Source organism: Cynocephalus volans, chromosome X (assembly GCF_027409185.1).
Source record: "Cynocephalus volans isolate mCynVol1 chromosome X, mCynVol1.pri, whole genome shotgun sequence".
NCBI classification, from domain to species: Eukaryota; Metazoa; Chordata; class Mammalia; order Dermoptera; family Cynocephalidae; genus Cynocephalus; species Cynocephalus volans.
In genome coordinates, this window is record NC_084478.1 from 73,782,317 (window position 1) to 73,806,436 (window position 24,120).

Here is a 24,120-nt window from a genome sequence, read left to right on the forward strand (position 1 = left end):
AAGATCTGAAATTCTTTCTTCTGCTTGTTCTACCCTGCTGCTCAAGCTCTCAGTTGTGTTTTGTATTTCATTGAGTGAGTCTTTCATTTCTAGAAGTTCTGCTACACTCTTTTTAAAGGTATATTTAATCTCTTTATAGATTTCCTCCTTCAAATTCTGGATATTTTTTCTTCTTTCATTGTGTTCTCTATTTGAGTCTTCCTTTATTTCTTCAAGTTTTCTTAAGATCATTGCTTGAAATTCTTTTGGACATTTCAATGATCCCCTGTTCCACGGATCCTGACTTTGGAGCATTACTGTATTATTTTGTGGTGTCATTTCTTTTTGATTGTTTGTACTTCTAGTATTATTTTGCTGATGCTTGGTCATTTGGTAAAGGGTTTGCTTCTTGTATTACACTGAAGTTAGCTGTGGAGTGGCCCTGGTTGCTACTGTGGAGGTGAATTGTCTTTGGTTGACAGGAGGTGTAGTGGTGGTTATGTTAAACCACCTTGGTTCCTGCTCCAGACTCTGTAGTCGTAGAATGAGCCCCTAGTGCCATGCGGTTCTGCTAGGCCAAACTGAGCAAGTGAGATGCCACAGGCTGGTGCTTCCCCCGGATCCAAGAAGGGGGAAGGGGCCACCTCTAGCCACATGGCTCTACTGCTATTGCCATGCCGCTGCGAGGCTCACCTCAGCAGCACGGGTTCAGGGCACAGGGGTGGGGCCTGGCACTCACTCCCCGCTGGGTCCAAGGCAGGGTGAAAGTTCACATCTAGTCACACAGCTCCGCTGCTGCTTCCACTCCAACTGCCAGGCCCCTAACTGTATACTTTATTTACTTATTTTTTTTTTAAGTTTTATTTTGTTGATATACATTGTGGCTGATTATTGCTCCCCATCACCAAAACCTCCCTCCCTTCTCCCTCTCCCCTTCCCCCCAATAATGTCCTTTCTGTTTGCTTGTCATATCAACTTCAATTAGTTGTGGTTGTTATATCTTCTTCCCCTGCCCCCGGTTTTTTTTTTTTTTTTTGTGTGTGTGTGTGTGTGTGTGTGTGTGAATTTATATATTAATTTTTAGCTCCCACCAATAAGTGAGAACATGTGGTATTTCTCTTTCTGTGCCTGACTTGTTTCACTTAATAAAATTCTCTCAAGGTCCATCCATGTTGTTGCAAATGGCAGTATTTCATTCGTTTTTATAGCTGAGTAGTATTCCATTGTGTAGATGTACCACGTTTTCCGTATCCACTCATCTGATGATGGACATTTGGGCTGGTTCCAACTCATGGCTATTGTAAAGAGTGCTGTGATGAACATTGGGGAACAGGTATACCTTCGACTTGATGATTTCCATTCCTCTGGGTATATTCCCAACAGTGGGATAGCTGGGTCGTATGGCAGATCTATCTGCAATTGTTTGAGGAACCTCCATACCATTTTCCATAGAGGCTGCACCATTTTGCAGTCCCACCAACAATTTATGAGAGTTCCTTTTCCTCCGCAACCTCGCCAGCATTTATCGTTCAGAGTCTTTTGGATTTTAGCCATCCTAACTGGGGTTAGATGGTATCTCAATGTGGTTTTGATTTGCATTTCCCGGATGCTGAGTGATGTTGAGCATTTTTTCATATGTCTGTTGGCCATTTGTATATCTTCCTTAGAGAAATGCCTACTTAGCTCTTTTGCCCATTTTTTAATTGGGTTGCTTGTTTACTTCTTGTAAAGTTGTTTGAGTTCCTTATATATACTGGATATCAATCCTTTGTCAAATGTATATTTTGCAAATATTTTCTCCCACTCTGTTGGTTGTCTTTTAACTCTGTTAATTGTTTCTTTTGCTGTGCAGAAGCTTTTTAGTTTGATATAATCCCATTTGTTTATTTTTCCTTTGGTTGCCCGTGCTTTTGGGGTCGTATTCATGAAGTCTGTGCCCAGTCCTATTTCCTGAAGTGTTTCTCCTATGTTTTCTTTAAGAAGTTTTATTGTTTCAGGGTGTATATTTAAATCCTTAATCCATTTTGAGTTGATTTTAGTATACGGTGAGAGGTATGGATCTAGTTTCATTCTCCTGCATATGGATATCCAGTTCTCCCAGCACCATTTGCTGAAGAGGCACTCCCTTCACCAGTGAATAGGCTTGGTGCCTTTGTCAAAGATCAGATGGCAGTAAGTGTGTGGGTTGATTTCTGGATTCTCTATTCTATTCCATTGGTCAGTGTGTCTGCTTTTATGCCAGTACCATACTGTTTTGGTTATTATAGCTTTGTAGTATAGCTTAAAGTCAGGTAGTGTTATGCCTCCAGCTTTAGTTTTTTTGCTCAGCATTGCTTTGGCTATGCGTGGTCTTTTATTGTTCCATGTAAATGTCTGGATAGTTTTTTCCATTTCTGAGAAAAATGTCTTTGGAATTTTGATGGGGGTTGCACTGAATTTGTATATCACTTTGGGTAGTATGGACATTTTCACTATGTTGATTCTTCCAATCCAAGAGCATGGGATATCTTTCCATCTTCTTGTATCCTCTCTAATTTCTCTCAGCAGTGGTTTGTAGTTCTCATTATAGAGATTTTTCACCTCCTTGCTTAACTCAATTCCTAAGTATTTTATTTTTTTGGTGGCTATTGTAAATGGGCCGGCTTTCTTGATTTCTCGCCCTGCATGTTCACTATTGGAGAAAAGAAATACTACTGATTTTTGTGTGTAGATTTTGTATCCTGCTACTGTGCTGAAATCATTTATCAACTCCAAGATTTTTTTTGTAGAGGCTTTAGGCTGTTCAATATATAGGATCATGTCATCTGCAAACAGGGACAGTTTGACTTCATCTTTTCCAATCTGGATGCCCTCTATTTCCTTCTCTTCTCTGATTGCTCTGGCTAGTACTTCCAACACTATGTTGAATAGGAGTGGTGAGAGTGGGCATCCTTGTCTAGTTCCTGTTCTTAAAGGAAAAGCTTTTAGCTTTTGCCCATTCAGGATGATATTGGCAGTGGGTTTGGCATATATGGCTTTAATTATGTTGAGATACTTTCCCTCTATACCTAACTTAAAGAGGGTCTTTGTCATGAATGAGTGCTGAACTTTATCAAATGCTTTTTCAGCATCTATAGAGATGATCATATGGGCCTTGTGTTTGAGTTTATTAATATGGTGTATCACAGTTATTGATTTGCGTATGTTGAACCAACCTTGCATCCCTGGGATGAATCCCACTTGATCGTGATGATTAATTTTACGTATGTGTTGCTGTATTCTGTTTGCTAGTATTTTATGAGGATTTTTGCATCTATATTCAACAAGGATATCGGCCTGTAGTTTTCTTTTTTGGTTATATCTTTACCTGGTTTTGGTATCAGGATGATGTTTGCTTCATAGAATGAGTTTGGGAGATTTGCGTCTCTTTCAATCTTTTGGAATAGTTTGTAAAGAATCGGTGTCAATTCCTCTTTGAATGTTTGGTAAAATTCTGCTGTGAATCCATCTGGTCCTGGGCTTTTCTTTGTTGGGAGCCTTCTGATAACAGCTTCAATCTCCTTTATTGTTATTGGTCTGTTCAAATTCTCTACGTCTTCATGGTTCAGTTTTGGGAGCTTTTGTGTGTCCAGAAATTTATCCATTTCCTCCAGATTTTCAAATTTGTTGGCGTATAGTTGTTTATAGTAGTCTCGAATGATTCCTTGTATTTCAGATGAATCAGTTCTAATATCGCCTTTTTCATTTCTAATTTTGGTTATTTGAGTCTTCTCTCTTCTTTTTGTTGTTAGCCATGCTAATGGTTTGTCAATTTTATTTATCTTTTCAAAAAACCAACTTTTTGATTCGTTGATCTTTTGAATTGTTTTTTGGTTTTCAATTTCATTCAGTTCTGCTCTGATCTTAATGATTTCTTTCCGTCTGCTAACTTTAGGTTTGGATTGTTCTTGTTTTTCTAGTTCTTTAAGGTGAAGTGTTAGGTTGTTCACTTGCCATCTTTCCATTCTTCTGAAGTGAGCGTTTAATGCGATAAATTTACCCCTCAATACTGCTTTTGCAGTATCCCACAGGTTTTGGTATGATGTATCATTGTTTTCATTAGTTTCAAGAAATTTTTTGATTTCCTGCTTGATTTCTTCTTGGACCCATATGTCATTAAGTAGAATGCTGTTTATCTGACCCCCAGATGGGTACCCAGGATATGAGTTGACTGTGGAGAGGAATGGCTATTGCAGAGATGGACATATCCTGGCTCAGGAAGCTGCCTTAAGTGATGTATTGATGGATGCCTCATGAGCTGAGTACAAGTGACAGAGATCACAGGGTCAATCTATGCCCATGTTCCATCCCTCTTTCTCCTCTCCCTCAACTAGATGAGAAAACAATGCCTACCTGACATTCATGGCCCACTAGAGAAGGAAGTCACAGCCAAGACAGAAATAGGAGAAATGGAACCAGACAGTGTCCTTCTAGGGAACATGAATCTTACCTCCAAACATCCTTCTCCAACTATATTACAAACCCAGATAGCCTAATCTACCTATGACCAGGCTGAACTGTTGTCCTGCAAGTGGCAGGACTTGGGGGGATACTGGGAAGTCTCATTTTGTTATCTTGGGCCTGGCAAGTAAAGGCTTGGGCAAGCGAGATCTACCTCACCAGCCCCATATCCTGGTCAGGAGAGATGCCTCTGGGATTCCAGTGTAGGCAGGTCAACTTGAGTAAGGAAATCCCAAAGAGTCCAAAGCCAGTAGGCCAAACAACACTTTGGTGGCTTCAGTGACTGTAACACTGAAGTAAGACAAAGCCCACAGCAGAGACCTTGGTCCTTCTCCCACTTGCTCTTGGTACTATAGACAAAAGGACCTGGGGCTGGAGTTGTCTGGAGGAGGCCTAGATTAGAAAACTTAAAAAACGGGGCTATCGAGTAGTGTACAGGGAATGACACTCATTCACCTGTTAGTATCGATTTATTCTATGTTCTTGCCCCCCCTGCCCCAGCAACACTCTGAGAGTAAGCAGTTATGGGGTCAGTTTAAGTGGGGGTGGGGGATTGGTGAGGAATACTCATAAGCTGGATAACCCTGATTAGTCACTTTTAGGATCCCATGATTTTAAGCTCCCATGAGTACCCAAGGCAAAGGTACTTGTAGACACAAGGAAAAGGAGCAAACTCATGAATGGGTCTTTAAGTCTTGTCAAAGGGCCAGGTGACATAAAGGATAGCTCTATCCATAAAGACAAAGTGCTCCTGATTACAGGATAAAACTTGGATTTTGTGGTTCACTCTTCCAGAAAGGACATGGGAGGTCACAGACAGCCCATGGGATGCCTGGGAATGGAACAGCAGGGATAGCAGGTCAAGAATAGGTTAGGGTAGGCGGCTTCACACCAGGCAAATTCCCTTTATTTTGCAATCAGCAACACACACACACACACACACACACACAAAATTGCATGAGAGCTATTCCTAAAGGTGTTCTTTTACTTCTTTTATTGAACTCCATAAATATCTTCATAAGGCTTTGTGTCATTACAACATCTTTTTTCTTTAAACATTTTTAAACATACAACTTTGACACTTGTTTGACAGAGTCAGTCAGAAGAAACAAAAGAATAAACTGGCAAATGCAGAGTAGCAGGGGTAATCAAAATCACTGTTGCCCATCCATCCACCCCAGCCCACCCCATCCCCATAGCACTAAAAGATTCTATTTGGCTTCACACTAGATCTGTTAGAACTCTCTTATTGCTGTCCTTATAGATCCATTAGAGAGAGACACAGAGAGAGAAAGGAGGAGAGGGAGATAGAAAGAGGAGCTGGATTTCTGAGTTATCACCTCCCCACAGCAGGGCCCGTAGAACACATCAGCAAAGCCTTTTGGAGAACAAAACCAGGCCTCATTGAGTTGAGGGGAGCTTGGGGCCATGCAGAAATAGAGGAAAATTACAGAGTTCTTGTGGATAGCATTGCTGTGGGGACACAATAGGTTTGGACACTGAGCCCTGGTAATTAATTGAGCTCCCCAATTAACTGGGATTATTGGCCACTGGTCTGCCCTGCTACCATAGACTGGGGGGATACTCCAACCAACGGAGAGCTTATTTCTTGTTGTTTTCACAAATTACTGGCATCTGGTGAGGCCAGTGAGTTGGGTGAAGAAGTAGGAGGTGAGAGGTGATATCCCTGATTCTGAATCCCTGGGATGGGCTCCAGGGAGGTGGGGATGAGAGGTTCTAGCCAAGAGATGTAGGCCCAGGGACTTGTTCAAACATCTCCTCCTTGTGTGTTCCCAATTCCGGAAGAAGCACATCAAGGCCAAGCCTAGTGAGGAGGAATGGAAAATAGGAACAAGAAGAAGTACACTAAAAGGAGGCCTGCACAGCTACTGACACACACTCTGTTTGCCAGGGAGGATATTTTAGCCTGGGTGCTTGGCACCATGTCCCTTACCAAGGGTGCTTAAGTAGCTAAATCATGTGCTGAGCAGTAGTGACCAGTCCCGAGCCCTGGCCCTCTGCCCAGATAAGGCTCATCCTTGACTTACTCTACGAGTCTGACTTGCCTGTTGTAGAATAAAAGCTTAAACAATTTGTAATTTGATTCCATAGTGGAAAGATTCCCAGGCTGGGCAGGACCTGGTCTGGGTCAGGAGGCACAGAGCAGTAACTGATCCAACTATGCTGAAGCCTCCATGCAGCCGTGGCTGCTGCTTGGTAAGCTGAGGTCTTTTTGTGATGAAGTCTTCTCCCATGGGGTCCAGGACAGACTCACAATCTGCAGATTCTTCACTAGAGTGGCTCTCCACAGCAGGGCTCATCCTAATTCCTTTATATCCCATTCTCCTTGCCTTGTTGTTCAAGGTCTATCTATCTATCTATCTAGGCAAGGGGCCATGTGAGGAGAAGAAACAGGCACTCCTATACCCATAGGGAGCCTGCCTCTTTGTAGAATAAGTTAGTTTTGCTGAAGTGGAAAGCCTCACAAAAATGAGCCTGAGGGTAGCATCTCCCCCTCAGACCCTTTGTCCAGAGAGAAAAGTGCCCCTGGGCTCTTCACTCACTTGCTTTAAATGTCCTGGGATAGGAGGATGTTGGAAACATGGCTTCTTTGAATGCCAGAAATGCTTTAACTATGCCAACACCAACAATCCTCCTGTGCCAGGAGGGCAGGAGAAAGAAGGAAGACAGGGAGAGGAGAAGGAAGGAGCCAGAGAAGATTGTCCATGCAATCTACTAACAGTGGTGGAAGTCTCACACAATTGGGGTGGTAGGATTTGCAGGTACAATATCTTGGATCAAGGATATCTATTTCTATGCCTGTCCCTATTCTTTCCCTTAAAAGGTTACTATTAGCCTTGGACCGTTTTCAAGTCAATAATTTAAAGGCAGTTGATGATCTTGGTCAGATGGGTTCTGTCTTGAACCTCTCCATAGACTCCTATCAATGCTGCCTTAAAAAATCTGCAAATGGGAGCAGGAAAAACAGGATGCTGAACTGATTGCTGTAGGGAGCCCCACATTAAACCTATTTTTTACTGGGGGTCAGATAAATCTCTCTCCAAGGAGGCAGAGTCTCAACCTCTTTGCTGACAGTTCAGATCTTCTTTTGGGCCAAGGAAGGGACAGGTCTAGGAGGAGATCCATAACAAAAACAGCTTGAAAAAGAATAATTGGCCCAAAACTAACCCTCAGATGCAAAACTGCAACGACCCAGCAGTGCTGCAAACATGGGAACCCCCAGTGCTAGAAGAAACAGCCCAAATGCAGAATATTCCCTGAACTGAAGTCTGCTCTAGTATCATTATACTCTGACACTCCCTCGCTTGTTTGCTGGTCCCTCCACAACACCTAAACCACAGTGAAAGCAATAGAAATACCAAGCAATTATGTCACAGGGCACAACAGAGCATGTCCAGAGTGGCAGGACTGAGGACAGAGGATATTGGAAAAAGGCTGTTTGGGGCAACTGCAGGGCTGTAGGAACATTCGCAGATAGTTGGCTGAGGGAGAGGAGAAAGGAAATCCTCTCCTGCTTCAGTGAAAAATGAAAGAGGGATAAAAAACTTCCCAAACCCCACCACATCAAACTAAATTCAAAAGTCATCAGCATGAGTATCATCATGAAAGAAAAAAACCAGTACAAATGCATCTATGGTAATAATGACAAGTCAATGAATCACTCACAGGGGAGCAAAGAGATTATTGCAATAAGAAAAGAAACAAATAGAAATTTCAATTTCTGAAAGAAAAGGGGAGGAGAACAGGGTAAGAACTGGAAACTCTTAAGAAGGTGTATTACTCTGCATGTTTCAAAGTCATTGGTACCTCTTCCTACCAACTATAGATTTCACTTCCCCAAAACAACAAAAAACGGTTTTGGGTGTGTGTGTGTGTGGATGTGTGTGTGGTGTGTGTGTTTACTCAAGGGTCTATGTGTGTGTATGTCTGTCTGTCTCTCTCTCTATATATAAATTTCAACAGTGCTGCTTCGAAAAAAGGTCCATCTATAAATATAGTTTTATTTACTTTATTTTAAAATTATCTGCCTCCTTGTAGGTATTATTTTTTGAAGGGGGTTAACCTGCTGAAGTTTTGCCAGAATGGTGACTGGCTGCGCTTGGGTTCGGTGAACTCAAAGACCTGCGACTGAGCAATGCCATCGGGGACCAGGTACTGGCCCTGGTTTAACGGGTCCTGTGGTGGTGGGTAAGAAGGAGGAACTGAGCGCGCCGAGTTGACACCTAGAATAGATGGGAGATCAAAGAGAAAGGGTGTAAGTTAAGTAACAAATGCCTTCTCAAATCAACCAGTGACCACTCTGGGTCACAAGGCAGCCTAGTTGAGAGAGTGTGAACTGGTATTGCAAATCATCCAAGGGAAGGATTCCTCTTCCTAACAGATTTTGGAATGGCATGGTTATTACTGAAACACCACACACTTCTCCATCTAGTCAGGTATCCCTAAGAAATTTGGGGTATTACCATCAGCCATTTTGCAGATGTGTACATTGAGACCTGGAGAGAAATGTCATATCCAAGGTCACATGGTAAGTTGGAGACAAAGCAAGGGCTAGAACCCATGTTCTTTGACTTCTCAGTTCAGAGCTCTTTCCAAGACACCATAATCCCTTATGCAGGGCCTGGTTCTGCACCATAATCCCTTATACAGGGCTTGGCTCTGCAAAGGACCCAACAAACTCCATTTAAATCCAAAGGACTTTGGTTTTCTCCCTCTTCAACTCCCCCTGGAAGTGTCAAAAGAGTCTGATTAGGAACTACTGACTTCAGGGAAGGTCTCTGGGGGGAGATGTTTTTCTAAAATTTAAGGTACAGTGATTTAGTATTTTGCCCTGGGTTGAGAGTGATGAACCTGCATTTAATAGGGAATTCACATTGGTAGTTGAAGGAGAAAACAAACTCACCACCAGAAGATATATGGAAAGAAAGAACGACTTGGAATATATTTGTGACCTTTCAAAGGGAACAGCTTCAATGTCATTAAGATGAAGGACCTTCTCAACTTTTGAGATGGGTTTGCAACCATCAAAGCAAAATCCATATTAATGGAGGATTCCAGCAACCAGGGGTCCTAAAGTCAAAGTTTACTTCTGTTCTGCACTCCAAGAAGAACAGGATGAGGCACACAGCATATGATTCAAACATGCCAGGAAGACCTTTCTGCTGCTCCCCAAATACCTTCCTCATCCACTGGCCAATGTCTGAAATTCCAACATTACAGCTTCTTTGTTTGCCTTTATTTGATGACTTGATCCCAGTATCGTACTGAGCCATCATCAGCCACTGGCACTTCAGTGGGAAGGATCCGGTTCTTTTCTAAGAGCCAGTTTTGAAAGGTGGTAACTGTCAGAAATTTGAGGGTACTGAATGCCAACAGACAATATGGAGATAATAGGGAGGGATTTGGGGCAGGGCTAACTTGATTTTTTAAAAAAAGCTTTTAATTTTGGTATTATTAGAGATTCACACGAAGTTGTAAGAAATAATACAGAGAGATCTACATACCCTTTTCCCAGTTTTCCCAATGGTAACATCTTGCAAAAGTATAGTACAATATCACAACCAGGGTATTGACATTGTTACAGGATATGGTCAAGATATAGAACATTTCTATCATCACAAGGGTCACTTTTGTTACCCTTTTATAACCATACTCACTTCTCTCCTGTCCTCACCCTCTCTTTAATCTCTGGCAACCACTAATCTGTTCCCCATTTCTAAATTACATCATTTTCAGAATGTTATATAGATGGAATCATACCCTATGTAACTTTTGGGGATTGGCTCTTCTCACTCAGCAAAATTCCCTAGAGATTCACCCAAATTGTTGCATGTATCAAATAGCAGGTTACTTTTTATTAATGAGTAATATTCCACAGTGTGGATGTAGCACAGTTTAATAATTTACTCATTGAAAGGTATCTGGGTTGTTTCCAGTTTGGACTATTATGTACAATACTGAAAAAAAATTCATTTGCAGGTTTTTAGGTGAACATAAGTTTTCATTTCTCTGGGATAAATGCCCAGAAGTGTAATTGCTGGGCTGTAGAGCAGTTGTACATTCAGTGCTTTAACAAACTGCTGAACTATTTTCCAGAGTGACTGTACCATTTTACATTCTCATTGGCAATGTATGAATGATCTAGTTTCTCCACACCCTTGTCAGCATTTGATATTGTTACTATTTTTCATTTTAGCCATTCTAATAGGTATATAATGATATCTCATTGTGGTTTTAATTTGAATTTGTCCAATAACTAACAATGTTCAACATCTTATCATATGCCTAACTACCATCCATATATCTCCTTCAGTGAAATATCTGTTTGTGTCTTTTGCCCATTTTCTAATTGGAGTGTTTGGTATTTTTATTGTTGAGTTTTCAGAATTCTTAATATATTCTAAATAATAGTATTTTGTCAGTTATGTAATTTTTAAATATTTTCTCCTAGCCTGTAGTTTGTCTTTCCATCCTATTCACAGAGTAAAATTTTTAATTTTAATGAGGTCCATTTTATCAACTTTCATTCTGTAATTTGAGCTTTTGGTGTCAAGTCTAAGAATTTCTTTGCCTAGCCCTAGATCCTGAAGATTTTCTTCTATTTTTTTCTAAGAGTTTTATAGCTTTACATTTAATTCTATTACCAGTTTTCAGTTAATTTTTATATAGGGTGTGAGTTTAGGTTGAGGGTTTTTTTTGTTGTTCTTGATTTTGCCTGTGGAAGCCCAATTTTCTCAGCATATTTTGCTGAAAAGCCTACTCTTACTCCATTGAATTGTTTTTGTACTTTTGTCAAAAATCAGTTGGGAATATTTGTGTAGTCTATTTCTGGGTTCAGTTCCTTTCATCTAATATGTTTATTCCTCTGCCCAAATCACATTATCTTGGTTACTATAGCTATATAATGACTGCTGAAATCAGGTAGACTGATTACTCCCACTTTATTCTTCTTTTTCAAGATTGTTTACCTATTCCAGGGCACTCATTTGATTTTGAGCTGGCCCTAAAGCCTCTGGAGATGGAGCTGTGCTCATGGCCCTGGGAAGCTCCATGTTGACAGACTGAATTGGGTTGATAAACCAGGAATTAGTGCCTAACTCCCAAGAAGTTATATATCAAATTATTAAAACCAAGGCAGTATGAAAGACAAAGGTAAAGTGAAAAGGCCTTTCTTGAAACTAGAGATCTGTTCCTCTCTGTTATTCTTCCAGCCAGGCTTCCCCTCTCCCAGGGTAGGGGAGACTAGAGTGACCCATCCAGTGACATCTACATTGGAGAAATCTTAACAATGCCCCCCATCACTTCCAAGGAAGGGTCACTAGAAGGGTTCAGAAAGTTAGTTTTCATGGGTACCTGAAAGAAGCCTTTCCTGCTCTTCACATGTACAAGCTGCAACTATTGAGTTTCTAAGTTTGACAACCACTTCCACATGTGTAGCACCCTGGATTCTCAAAATATATCAATCACCATAGTTCTGGATTAGGAGAGTCTTGAAGACCAAAAAATAGAAATAAGGGAGGAGATTCATAGGAATTCTGGGAGGTTTGCAACTAGATGAATTTCTTTGAAGACTTTAGGATTGCTGTTAAGGGAAGGAAGCTGTTCACATGAACCAGTGTTTAGACACTGAGAGACAAGAAAGGGCCTGAAAGCAATAGCTTGGAGACTAGAAAGGATAGGAAAGAAACCTGACCCAAATGCTTGATATGAGTTAGCAGGACAATCTTCTCACTGGTTGCTTTGTAGATGTTCCTTTGCATGAAGTATTCTCAGTGAAAAGACCAGCCAGTGTCAGATACACTTGCAAGAACCTGGGCTGGAATAAAGGAGTACCATTCCACCATGGAGGTCAGTCATTCTGGTGCAGGCAGTAGAGGAAATCAGAGTGAGAGAAGCTCAGGAAGTGAGAGCCTCCACAAAACAGAGGCAAGCTACTAGGATGGTATCCCTTTCGCAAACTGAGGACTCTGGCTGGCTGGGGCTTTTTTCTGCCTGTGTCTCTGCCTGAGGAGGGAGGTACAGTCTCACAGTTCTTCTGTTAATACAGTCCTCACTGAGATTAACTCCAGATTGCTTTCTAACACTGTCTCTCACATTTTAACTCCAAAAAGGTTGGACGTGGCTGGCCTTAATTTTCTATTTAAGGGAAATCACATTTCCATGATGAGGGAAAGAGACAGTGAGGGACTCCTGAGAGCAAGAAGTAATAAACAGCTGAAAGGAAGGCATGTCTAGTCAAAGGGGCCCAGGTAGGCCTCCTCAATCAAAGGGAGCTTCATTGGGAAAAACTGAGTGCTTTATGTGGCTGCTGGAATTTCAGGCAACTTGAATCTGAATTTTGCGTGGTGACTCATTCAGAAATAGAGAGCCCACTGAGAAAGCAGAAGGAAGGGTCTGGGGAAAGTGAGGTCTCATTAAGATCATCCACCTCTGGAGACAGTGACAATGGTTGTCAGTAACAGAAACAGCTATCAATAGTTGAGGCAAGACAGAAAAGTGAACTCTTCTTTCCTAGCATGGGCATCAGCAGGACTCTGAGATAAAGAGAGCAGTGGCCTCAGAATCAAGCCAATCTAGGTTCGAAGTGACTTTACCCCTGAAGACACTCAGTTTTCTCATCTGGGAAATGGGGCTAATAGTGCCCACCTTCTCAGGGTTACCATAAAGATACCAAAAGAACTTATATAAAGTAACTAATACTGAATAGGCACTCTAATAAGCAGAAGGTAGTTCCTTCCCTTTCTTCAGCTGAGCATTTTAGTTTTGTTCCAGTTAATCAGAAAGAGAAAATAAAGCTTTATTTCAAATTTAAGTTGATTCCCAAGGTATTTTTCTTTTTTAAGTACTTTGGTTTATGGTTCACAGAAGGAGAGAATATCTGAATCTTCTGTCTTGGTTCAGTTTGAGGTTCTCCATTCTGAATTGGAGCTCCTGATTTTGTAAGTGCATTCAGACTAGTGAAAGCTGAGCACACATCCCCAATATATTTATACCTATTAAATATTATACATATTATATTCATAAAGTATAAATTAAATATTTATACTTATTAAATAAATTATGCACATTTACTATTGTCTATCTCTAAATTATTAGTAAAGTTTCTCTTATTTTTAAGTAAAAATAAATTTAAAAAACCTGTAGTTCTATTTTTTTCTTGTACCCAAGGAGCTATCTTTAGATACAAATACCCTCCACCATTCACTCTTGAGCCTTAAGCCTTTAAGAATGTTTGCCACCTGTCATCAGGGACACCCGGGGACCTGGGCACTCACACACCACCCTAAGTGAACCTCAGCATGGAAACAGGCCTAGGAATATGCAAACACATAGCCTATGGCTCCCCAATCTCACACAGAGAATGAGTGGGGGTGAGGGTATAAAGGCAACTTTACCTTTTTGTTTGGGGACTTTTCTCACAGTCATTGCAGCCTGCCTCTTCTGGTTTTCAGAAATTTCAAATCCTGTAAAAGAAAAATACATAATTTTGTTATAAGAAACATATATGCTTCTTGAATGTATAAATTAGTATAACTTTACTAAACGATTTGGTAAGAGGTAACAAAAGTCTTGAAACACAAAAAGGTCATTCTCTTTGACCCAGTAATTCCTTTCTAGGAGTTTTACTAAGGAAATTCATCAGAAACTTGGACAAAGAGCTACAAAGATGCATATCATGGAATAGAGAGGCAAAAAGAAACTTGACATGGGCTAAGAGGCTGTTAAATGGAGAATGGTTAAATAAAGACTGGTGTAAAGTGGAAGAAATATTTCATACCCAAAAGCAAAAAATACAAATAAAAGAAAATAATGAGTCAAAAGATTGGAGAATTAGAACAGAAAAATGTGTATATAGATTATAAAAGATTCAGAAGGAGGAAAAAAATCAAATGGAAAAAATTAATAAGGAAATAACAGAAAACTGGCTAAGTGAAAGAAAGACATACTTGTTGAAAGAGTAAAATGTCTTGCCAAGTCCTTGGCAGAATTAAATACATAGAGACAGACCTAGACATTGACTAGTGGAATTCCTGAACTTCAAGGATCAAGAAAATAAACTTACAAGCTTCAAGAGTGAAAGAACAGCTTACTTACAAAAGAGAGAGATCACACTATTACTAAAATTCTCATTTGAAACACTGAAAGTAATAGTCTTTTGAATAGTCCCTGGATCAAAAGGAAATCATACTGATGTTACAAATTTTCTAAAACTAAATAAGAAAATTTTATATCAAAACTTATGGGATATAATTAAGGCTTTATTCAAGGATAATGTACTCTAAAATTTTTTTATTCAACCAATGAGATGGGAAAAAAAAACCCTCTTTGTATCTCATGAATATTCATGACCAACAAAAAATATTAAAAATAAAAAAGTAGAAACAAAGAGGAAATAAAAACTAAAATTAATTTTGAGAAAACAGAAATAAACTGCAGAAATAAACCAAAAACAAGTTCTTTGAAAAGACCAATTCTCCCTGATAAGCCTGATTAAATGACTAAAGTGAGAAAATTTTTAAAAAAATGAAATATTGGGAATAAGAGATAACCACAATTACAGATATTTTAAAAGAATAAGATAATATTATGTGCAGATATATATCATGAAATTAAAAATCCAAAGAAAACTAATAATTTCCCAGCAAAATATAAACTATCCAAAACAATACAAGAAGAAGTAGAAAGGTACAGAATCTACAGAAAGAAAACTATACCATTTTCCTGAAGCACATAGAACACTTATATAAAAGGAGAGAGGCTAGCTCCTGAATGTGAAAATGTAATAAAAATGCCAAGCCTTTACATATTAACAAATTTAATACAATGCCAATCAGAATACAAATGGGCCTTGTTTTAGACTTATAATAAATGAATTTGATATTCATATCAAATAATAAACATCTAAGAAGTGCTAAGAAATAATGATAAGAGTGAATGATCCTACCAGCCATTATAACTTTCTAGAAATATACTGTTATTAAAGTAGTATAGTTTTTACACAAGAAGTGACAGAGTATTGAAACAAAATAGAAAGTCTAAAGATAAATCCAAGTATGAATGAAGAGTTACTATATGAGAATAGTAGCATTTCAATTGTGTGGGAAATAAATGATTAATTTAATAAATGATGCTGGTACAAATGGTTATCCACGTGGAAGGAAATGAAATGGAAACCTTTCCTCACTCCAAATACAAAACATAAATTCCAGATAGACTACAGTTCTAAGAAAACAAACCTAAAATATTAAAAGAAAATTTAGGACTATAGTGTTGGTAGAGAGAGAACTTCATAAGCAAGATAAACCTAAGAGCCATAAGAGAAATAATGGATACAGGAGCAAGATGGCAAACTAGAAGACTCTACTGCTCGTCTTTTCCACAAAAACAGACAAAACAACAAATATGCAACTATACCTGGATGAAAATAACTAAAGAAGAGCACTGGATCACATCAAAGGAGTAACAGAAATTCTAGTGAGCACAGAAACTCAGGAAAGCCACATAAAGAATGGAAGAGAATACCTGACTCCCCCACCCCATCCCCCAGCCAGGAGAAGCAGGGACTCAGGAGGAATTTCTGCCTACAGGGGGAAGGTAAACAAGAGCTATGCCTTCAATCCAGGCTACAAGGGAGCTGTAGTGCCCTTGCAGGCTATGAGCCCAGTGTGAGGAGCAGCTGGGAGCCCACAGGACTGCATTAACCCAGGGAGAGAGCTCATGATGAGCCCTCCCATCCCCCTGGATCCTGGGCTGCTGCAGCAGTTGCCATTTTGGTATTGGAACCAGCACCTGAGTGCATTTTGCCCTGGGACCCAACAGCTCCAGCATCTCCACAGCCCTGAGGCCCTCTCATAACACTGAATCGCCAGCACCTGAGCCCATGCAGTATTCTGCACACTGGGAACAGGCAGCCCAGTACGGTGTGGAGGCCAACCTCAGGACAGAGGGAGTCAGTGCATGTACATTCCAGAGTCAGAGAGTCGATCAATCAGGGACTTCTGCCACTGCTGGTGGCCCTGGAGTGCCCACACACCTCTCACAATGGCACCAAGTCCCTCCACAGATCCAGCAAATCCACACACTCTATATGAGAAACTGCAGAGTGCCTGCCTGCCTCTATCAGGGACACAGAGCCCTGACTGTAGTTCCAGTGAGACTGTCCAGGACTACCCACACCAGCTGGGTAGCTGCAGAGGGATCCAGCATCTCTTCTGGGAACACAGAGGCCTGCCCACAACCCCAGTGAACTCCCACAGGGATGTGTACTCTAGCTGAGGAGCTACAGTGTGACCCTCTCTCGGGGGTGTGGGGGCTAGTCCACAGCCCTGATAACCTCACGAAGTGGCTTACTCCAGCCAAGGAGCTACAGAGTGACCCAGTGTCTTTCTTGGGAGCACAAGGGCCTTCCCATAACCACAGCAACCTTGACCAGAGTGGTCCACTTCAGCTGAGCAGCTGCAGAGTGCCACAGCATCTCTCTTAGGGGTGCAAGAACTTGCCCATGATCACAGAAACCTTACCTAGAGTGCTACACTCCAGCTGAAAAGCTTCAAAGAGACTCACTCTTGGGGGCATAGGGGCCTGCCAATGGCCACAGTGGCCTCACCCAGATTGACCCACTCCAACAGTGGTACTGCAGAGCAACCCAGTGTCTCTTTTGAGGGTCAACAACCCTGACAACCCCACCTGGAGTGGTGCACATCAATGGCACAGGTGCAGAGTACCCCTGCATCACTCTTTGGGGCACAGGGACCCACCCAGGGCACCAGTGACCTGGCCCCATGTCGTCCACTTCAGCTGAGAAACTGAAAAGTGCCCCAGCACCTCTTTTGGGGATACAGAGCTCAGCCCAAAGAACCAGTGACCCCAACCAGAGTCACCCACTTCAGCTGAGGAGCTGCTGAGTGCTTCATTGTCTCCCTCAAGGTCCAAAGTCCTAATCTTGACCCTAGTAATCCCACCCAGGGTTGCCCATTTAAGCTAAGGAGCTGCAGAGCACCCCAGTTCATCTAACATGGGCACAGGATCCTGACCAGGGCACCAATGAGCCTGTTCAGGGTCACCCACTCCACCTGAGAAACAGCAGAGCACTCCAACAATCTCCCAAGAGCTATAGTCCACATCCACAACACCTGTGACTGAGCCCAGTGTCACCCACTTCATGAGCATGTTATTTAATTTCCATGAGTATAAGAGAGTTGCACTTGTCATTGATTTCTAGTTTTAATCCATTGTGGTCTGAAAAGATACTTGAAATTATTTCAGTTTTTTAAATTTGTGGAGACTTGATTTGTGACCTAACATGTAGTCTATCCTGGAGAACGCTCCACGTGCTGATGAGAAGAATGTATACTCTTTGGTTGTTGGATGAAATCTGTAGATATCTGCCATATCCAATTGGTCTAAAGTGTGGTTTAAATCCTGTGTTTCTCTATTGATTTTTTTTTTTTGCCTAGATGATCTGTCCAATGTCGAGATAGGGGTGTTCAGGTCCCCAACTATTATCATATTTGGGTCTATCTCTTTCGTTAGGTCTAATAGTGTTTGCTTTATATATCTGGGTGCTCCAACACTGGGTGCACATGTATTTATGATTGTTATATCTTCTTGCTGGATAGATCCCTTTATCATTACAGAGTGGCCTTCGTTGTCTCTTTTTACGGTTTTTGACTTAAAGTCTATTTTATGTGATGTGAGAATAGCTACTTCTGCATGTTTCTGGCTTCCATTTGCATATCTTTTTCCATCTTTTCGATCTTAATCTGTGCATGTCTTTTCAGGTGAGGTGACTCTCTTGAAGACAGCGTAGATTTGGGCCTATCTTCTAAATCCAGTCACTAAGTTTGTGTCTTCTCAGTGGGGAATTAAATCCATTTATGTTAGGGATATTATTGAAAGGTACTGACTTATTCCTGGCATTTTATCGATTTTTCTTTGGATGTTTTAAATAACTTTTGTTTCTTTCTTCCTCTTTTATTGTTGTCTTCTGTGTTTGTTGGATTTCTGAGGTGGTTAAATAAACATTCTTTCTCTTTCTCATATACATTTCTCTTCTACTAGTGGATTTTTTCTTTCTTATGTATTCAAGGTAGTAGAAAAAACCATATGATGATCTCAATAGACACAGAAAAAGCATTTGACAAAATTCAACATCCTTTCATGATAAAGATTCTCAGCAAACTAGGCATAGAAGGAAAGTATACCAACACAACAAAAGCCATATATACAACAAACCCACCACTGATATCATCTTGAATGGAGAAAAGCTGAAAGCTTTTCCCTTAATAATAAGACCAGGATGCCAACTCACAACACTCCTATTTAACATAGTATCGGAGGTACCAGCCAGAACAATCAGGCAAGAGAAAGAAATAAGGGGCATAAAGATTGGAAAAGATGAAGTCAAACTGTCCCTGTTCGCAAAGGACATGATCTTATATATAGAAAAGCCTAAAGACTCTACAAAAAAACTCTTAGAGTTGATATATAATTTCAGTAAAGTTGCAGGATACAAAAGCATCAGCCAAAAATCAGTAGCAAAAGCAACAGCCCAAAATGAGTAGCATTTTTATACTCCAACAACAAATTAGCAGAAAAAGAAATCAAGAAAGCTAGCCCATTTACAATAGTCACCCTCCAAAAAATAAAATATCTGGGAAACAATTTAACCAAGGAGGTGAAAGATCTCCACAATGAGAATTACAAATCACTGTTGAAAGAAATTAAAGAGGACCAAAAAGGTGGAAAGACATTCTATCCTCTTGGATGGGAAGAATTATCATTGCGAAAATGTCCATACTACCCAAAGTGATCTACAGATTCAATGCAATCCCCATCAAAATACCAATTACATTGTTCACAGAAATAGAAAAACAATCCTAACATTCACATGGAACAAAACCTGAAATAGCCAAAGCAACCCTGAGGGGGGAGAAAAAAAAGGAGAAGTATTACAATACCTGACTTCATATTATACTACAAAACTATAGCAACCAAAACAGCATGGTACTGGCATAGAAACATACACACAAACCACTGGAACAGAACAGAGAACCCAGAAATCAACCTACATACTTACAACCAACTGATCTTCGACAAAGACACCAAGAACATACATTGTGTAAAAGACTGCCTCTTTGATAAATGGTGCTGGGAAAAGTGGACATCCATATGTAGAAGAATGAAACTTCTCACCATAGACTTGTATGTCTTACCTGTACCTCTCACCACATAGCAAAATCAACTCAAAAAGGATTAAAGACTTAAATATATATCCTGAAACTATAAAACTCTAAAAAGGAAATATAGGGGAAACTTCAGGAAGTAGGACTGGGCAAAGGCTTTATGAATATGAACCTAAAAGCACAGGCAACAAAAGGAATCATAACAAATGGATTATATCAACTAAAATCTTCTGCACAGCAAAAGAAACAATTAACAGAGAGAAAAGACAACCTACAGAGTGGGAGAAAATATTCACAAACTAGGCATCTGACAAAGGATTAATATCCAGAATATACAAGGAACTCAACAACAAAAACAAAAAAAACCCCCCAAAAACCCAAAAACCAAAAACCCTGATTAAAAAATGGGTTAAAGAGCTGAATAGGCATTTCTCAAAGGAAGATATATGAATGGCCAACAGACACATGAAAAAATGCTCAACATCATTCAGCACCAGAGAAATGCAAATCAAAACCACATTGAGATATCTCATGCCAGTTAGACTGGCCAGTATCAAAAAGTCAGAATAACAAATGCTGGTGAGGATGTGGAGAAAGGGGAGCCCTCCTACACTGTTGGTGGGACTGTAAATTGGCGTAGCCATTATTGAAAACGGTATGGAAGTTCCTCAAACAACCATAGATAGAACTGCCATACAATCCAGCAATTCTACTGCTGGGTATATACCCAAAAGAATGGAAATCATCATGTCAAAGAGATACCTGCACTCCTATGTTTATCACAGCTCTATTTACAGTAGCCAAGAGTTGGAACCAACCTAAATGTTCACCATTGGTCGACTGGATAAGGAAAATGTGGCATATATACACAATGGAATAGTACTTTGCCATAAAAAGTAATGAAATTCTGCCATTCACAACTACATGGATGAGCTTGGAGAAAATTATGTTCAGTGAAAAAGCCAGGCACAGAAAGAGAAAAACTGCACGTCCTCACTTATAAGTGGGAGCTAAAAACAAACAAAAAACCAAATAACAAAAAAGAAAGATATAATGCTCACAGTAATATGTTGAAGTTTCAGAAGAAGAGAATAGAACTGAGGTTACCAGAGGTGGGAAAAGGGGAGGGGGAGGAAGGTAAGGGAGGAATTCATAAAGGGCCACAAAAATCGATTACATTGTATAATGCTGAATACACTAATTTTCCTGATTTGAACATCACATATTGTACACAGGTATTGATATTCAATGCTGTACCCCACAGGCATGTACTATTGAACAAGTTCCAAAAAGAAAAAAATGTAAAAAAATATTCTACAAAGTTATAATAACCAAAACAGCATGGTACTGGCATAAAGACAGACACACAGACCAATGGAACATCATAGAGAACCTAGAAATTAATCAATGTACCTATAGCCAACTGATCTTTGACAAAGGAGCCAATAACATACATTGGGGAAAGTACAGCCTTTTCATTAAATGGTGCTGAGAAAACTGGATATCCATGTGTAGAAAAATGAAACTAGACCACTATTACCATTTACCAAAATCAATTCAAAATGGATTAAAGACTTAAATATAAGACCTGAAACTATAAAACTTCTAGAAGAAAGCACAGCAGAAACACTTCAGGATATAAGACTGGGCAAAGATTTTATGAATAAGGCCTCAAAGCACAGGCAAAAAAAAGCAAAAATAAAGAAATAGGATTATATTAAACTAGAAAACTTCTGCAAAGCAAAAGAAACAATTAACAGAGAAGAGAAATCCTGCAAAATGGGAGGAAATATTTGCAAACTATGCATCCAACATGGGATTAATATCCAGAATATACAAGGAACTCAAACAACTCAAAAGTAAAAAAAAAAAAGTAACCTTATTAAAAAATGGGCAAAAGATCTTAACAGACATTTTTGAAAAGAAGACATACAAAACCATGTTGAGATACCATTTCACCCCTGCTAGACTGGCTATAATCAAAAAGACAGTATAACAAATGCTGGTGAGGATGTGGAGAAAGGGGAACTCTTCTACACTGTTCGTAAGACTGTTAGTACAGACATTATGGAAAACAGTATGGAGGTTTCTCAAACAACTACAGATATAACTACCATACAATCCAGCAATCCCACTTCTGGGTATGATTCCAAAGAATGGAAATCACCATGTTGAAGGGATACCTGCACTTCCATGTTCATCACAGCTCTACTTACAATAGCCAAGATATGGAACCTACCTAAATGTCCATCAACAGATGACTGGATAAGAAAAATATGGTATATATACCCAATGGAATACTACTCAGCCATAAAGAAGAATGAAATTCTGCCATTCACAGCAATGTGGATGAGCTTGAAGAAAATCATGTTAAGTGAAACATGCTGAGCACAGAAAGAGAAATATCACATGTCCTAACTCATAAGTGGGAGCTAAGAAACAAAGAAAGAAAGAAAGACCATAGTAAAACATTGAACTTTCAGAAGGAGAGAACAGACCTATAGTTACTAGATGTGGGAAAGGGAGAGCCAGAGGGGGCTTAGGGAGTATTTGAGTAAGGGACAAAAAAAGTAATTATGATTTGTAATGATGAACATGCTAGTAATATTGATTTGATCATCACATACTGTATACAAATACTGAGAGTCAACGCTGTACCCCGTAAATACATACACATAAAAATAATAAAAAAGAAAATACTACTACAAAGCCTAAAAAAAGAAGCTCTTTAGGGAGAAAGAAATTGGTAACTGAGGTCTATATAAAGAGAGGAAGAGCACCAGTGACAAAATAAATGAAGGTTAAAAAAAGAAAAAGAGATAAAAACATACAAATGACCAACAGGCATATGAAAATATGTTCAACATTACTAATCATCAGGGAAGTGCAAATCAAAACAACAGTGAGATACTACCTCACTCCAGTTGGAATGGCTATTATCAAAAAAGACAAAAGAAAACTAATGTTGGCAAGGATGTGGAGAAAAGGGGACACTTGCACAGTGTTGGTGGGAGTGTAAATTAATACAACTGATATAGGTGGGGCTCAGTTTCCCTAGGCTTGGGTTTCAGGACACGCCTCTGGGCTTCCAGCCACTCCCTGAGGTCTTAGGCCCCCTCAACTGGGTTCTTAGTGTTGCCAGTTAGACCTATTTTCAACACCAATACAAGGAAAATGAGACCACAAGGGGCTGGCTTATGCAAATCCAGTGGCTGGGCATGCTCAATAGAGAGCACAGAATATTCTTGAATATGCCTGTCCATGTGATAGGGTCTGACCAAAGAACATGGTCCAGGAAGAGGCCAACTGAGCATGTACAAGACTAAATGTTATGTAATTGGGAACCATCCCCTTAATTGAATATTCATTGGATAGAGAAACTATAAAAGCCAAATCCCAGCCAAAGGTGGAGTTGCTGGCAACTTTCCTGAAGGCAACCTGCACTTTGCCGGCTGAGGTGTGTATAATTTACTTTGTTATCAAACTTACTTTCAGAAAGCAGCTGCTCATTCTCTTGAGCCAGCCTGCACTTTGTACTGAACTTTAGGTATGTTTTTCTTGCTTTTGTGTTAGACTTGATATGTCTGTATGGAACTCACTTTTGCATTAAACTTGGTGTGGGCCCTGCTCAGTCTCTGGAGCTATGGCGCACTCTCTGCAGAACCTGTATTCCTTCTGTTACATTAAACTTGTTCTTACTGTCTACTGTGACTTTGCCCTTGAATTCTTTCCTGTGGCAGAGTCAAGAACCTGGTAAGAGGACTGGGTGGGTTGAAGTTGACTATTAGGCCCCCTGGACCCTACCTCTGACATCACAGCCATTATGGAAAATGGTATAGAAGTTCCCCCCAAAATTAAAAATAGAACCACCACATGTGATGGCTTTACTGATATGTCAATTTGACTATGGTCCTCAATAATATTGGTGTTGCCGTGAAGGTATTTTACCAATGTAATCAATGGCCCTAATGAGTTGACTTTGAGTAATCTGGGTGGACCTGACTGAAGCTGTTGGAAGGCCTTAAAAACAGAGCTGAGGTCTCCCCCAGAAAAAGAAATTATGCCTGTGAACCACAGATTCAGCTCATGTCTGTGGAGTTCCATCCTTCTCATGATCTTCTCTTCCCGTCTGCCTATAGATGACAGCTTTGGCCTGTGCCCACAGGTTTGAGCCTGCCCGTGATCTTCCATTTCTGATTATATATGCTACAAATTTCAGAGTCACTTAGCAGGCTTCACAATCACATAAGCCAATTCCTTGTAATAAATCTCTTAATAATCATATATCTCGTACTGGTTATGCTTCTCTGGTTGAACCCTGACTAATGTTAAGAAGTTACAGTTAGATTCTTTATCTGGAGAGTTACTCAAGAAGAATTAAATTTAAAAACGGGCAAGCTGCAAAGTAATACGTATACTATAATTCTGTAAATAAAAAAGTCTTATGTGTGTATAT

General features: G+C 40.0%; 1 protein-coding gene across 2 annotated transcripts in view; it reads right to left on the bottom strand.

Annotated features, from left to right (window-relative positions):
* Positions 1 to 8,511: 8,511 nt before the first annotated feature.
* Positions 8,512 to 24,120, bottom strand: part of ARHGEF9 (Cdc42 guanine nucleotide exchange factor 9) — a 147,627-nt gene continuing 132,018 nt past the window's right edge. The window contains exons 9-10 of one of the 2 annotated variants that reach the window (XM_063083176.1): positions 13,875 to 13,943; positions 8,512 to 8,702 (exon numbers count right to left, since the gene is read on the bottom strand). In XM_063083176.1, coding sequence (XP_062939246.1) covers positions 8,521 to 8,702; positions 13,875 to 13,943 — 251 coding nt within the window. In that variant the 3' untranslated portion in view covers positions 8,512 to 8,520. Of the gene's footprint in view, positions 8,703 to 13,806; positions 13,944 to 24,120 lie in introns of both variants that reach the window. The other variant, XM_063083177.1, reaches the window with a different exon arrangement.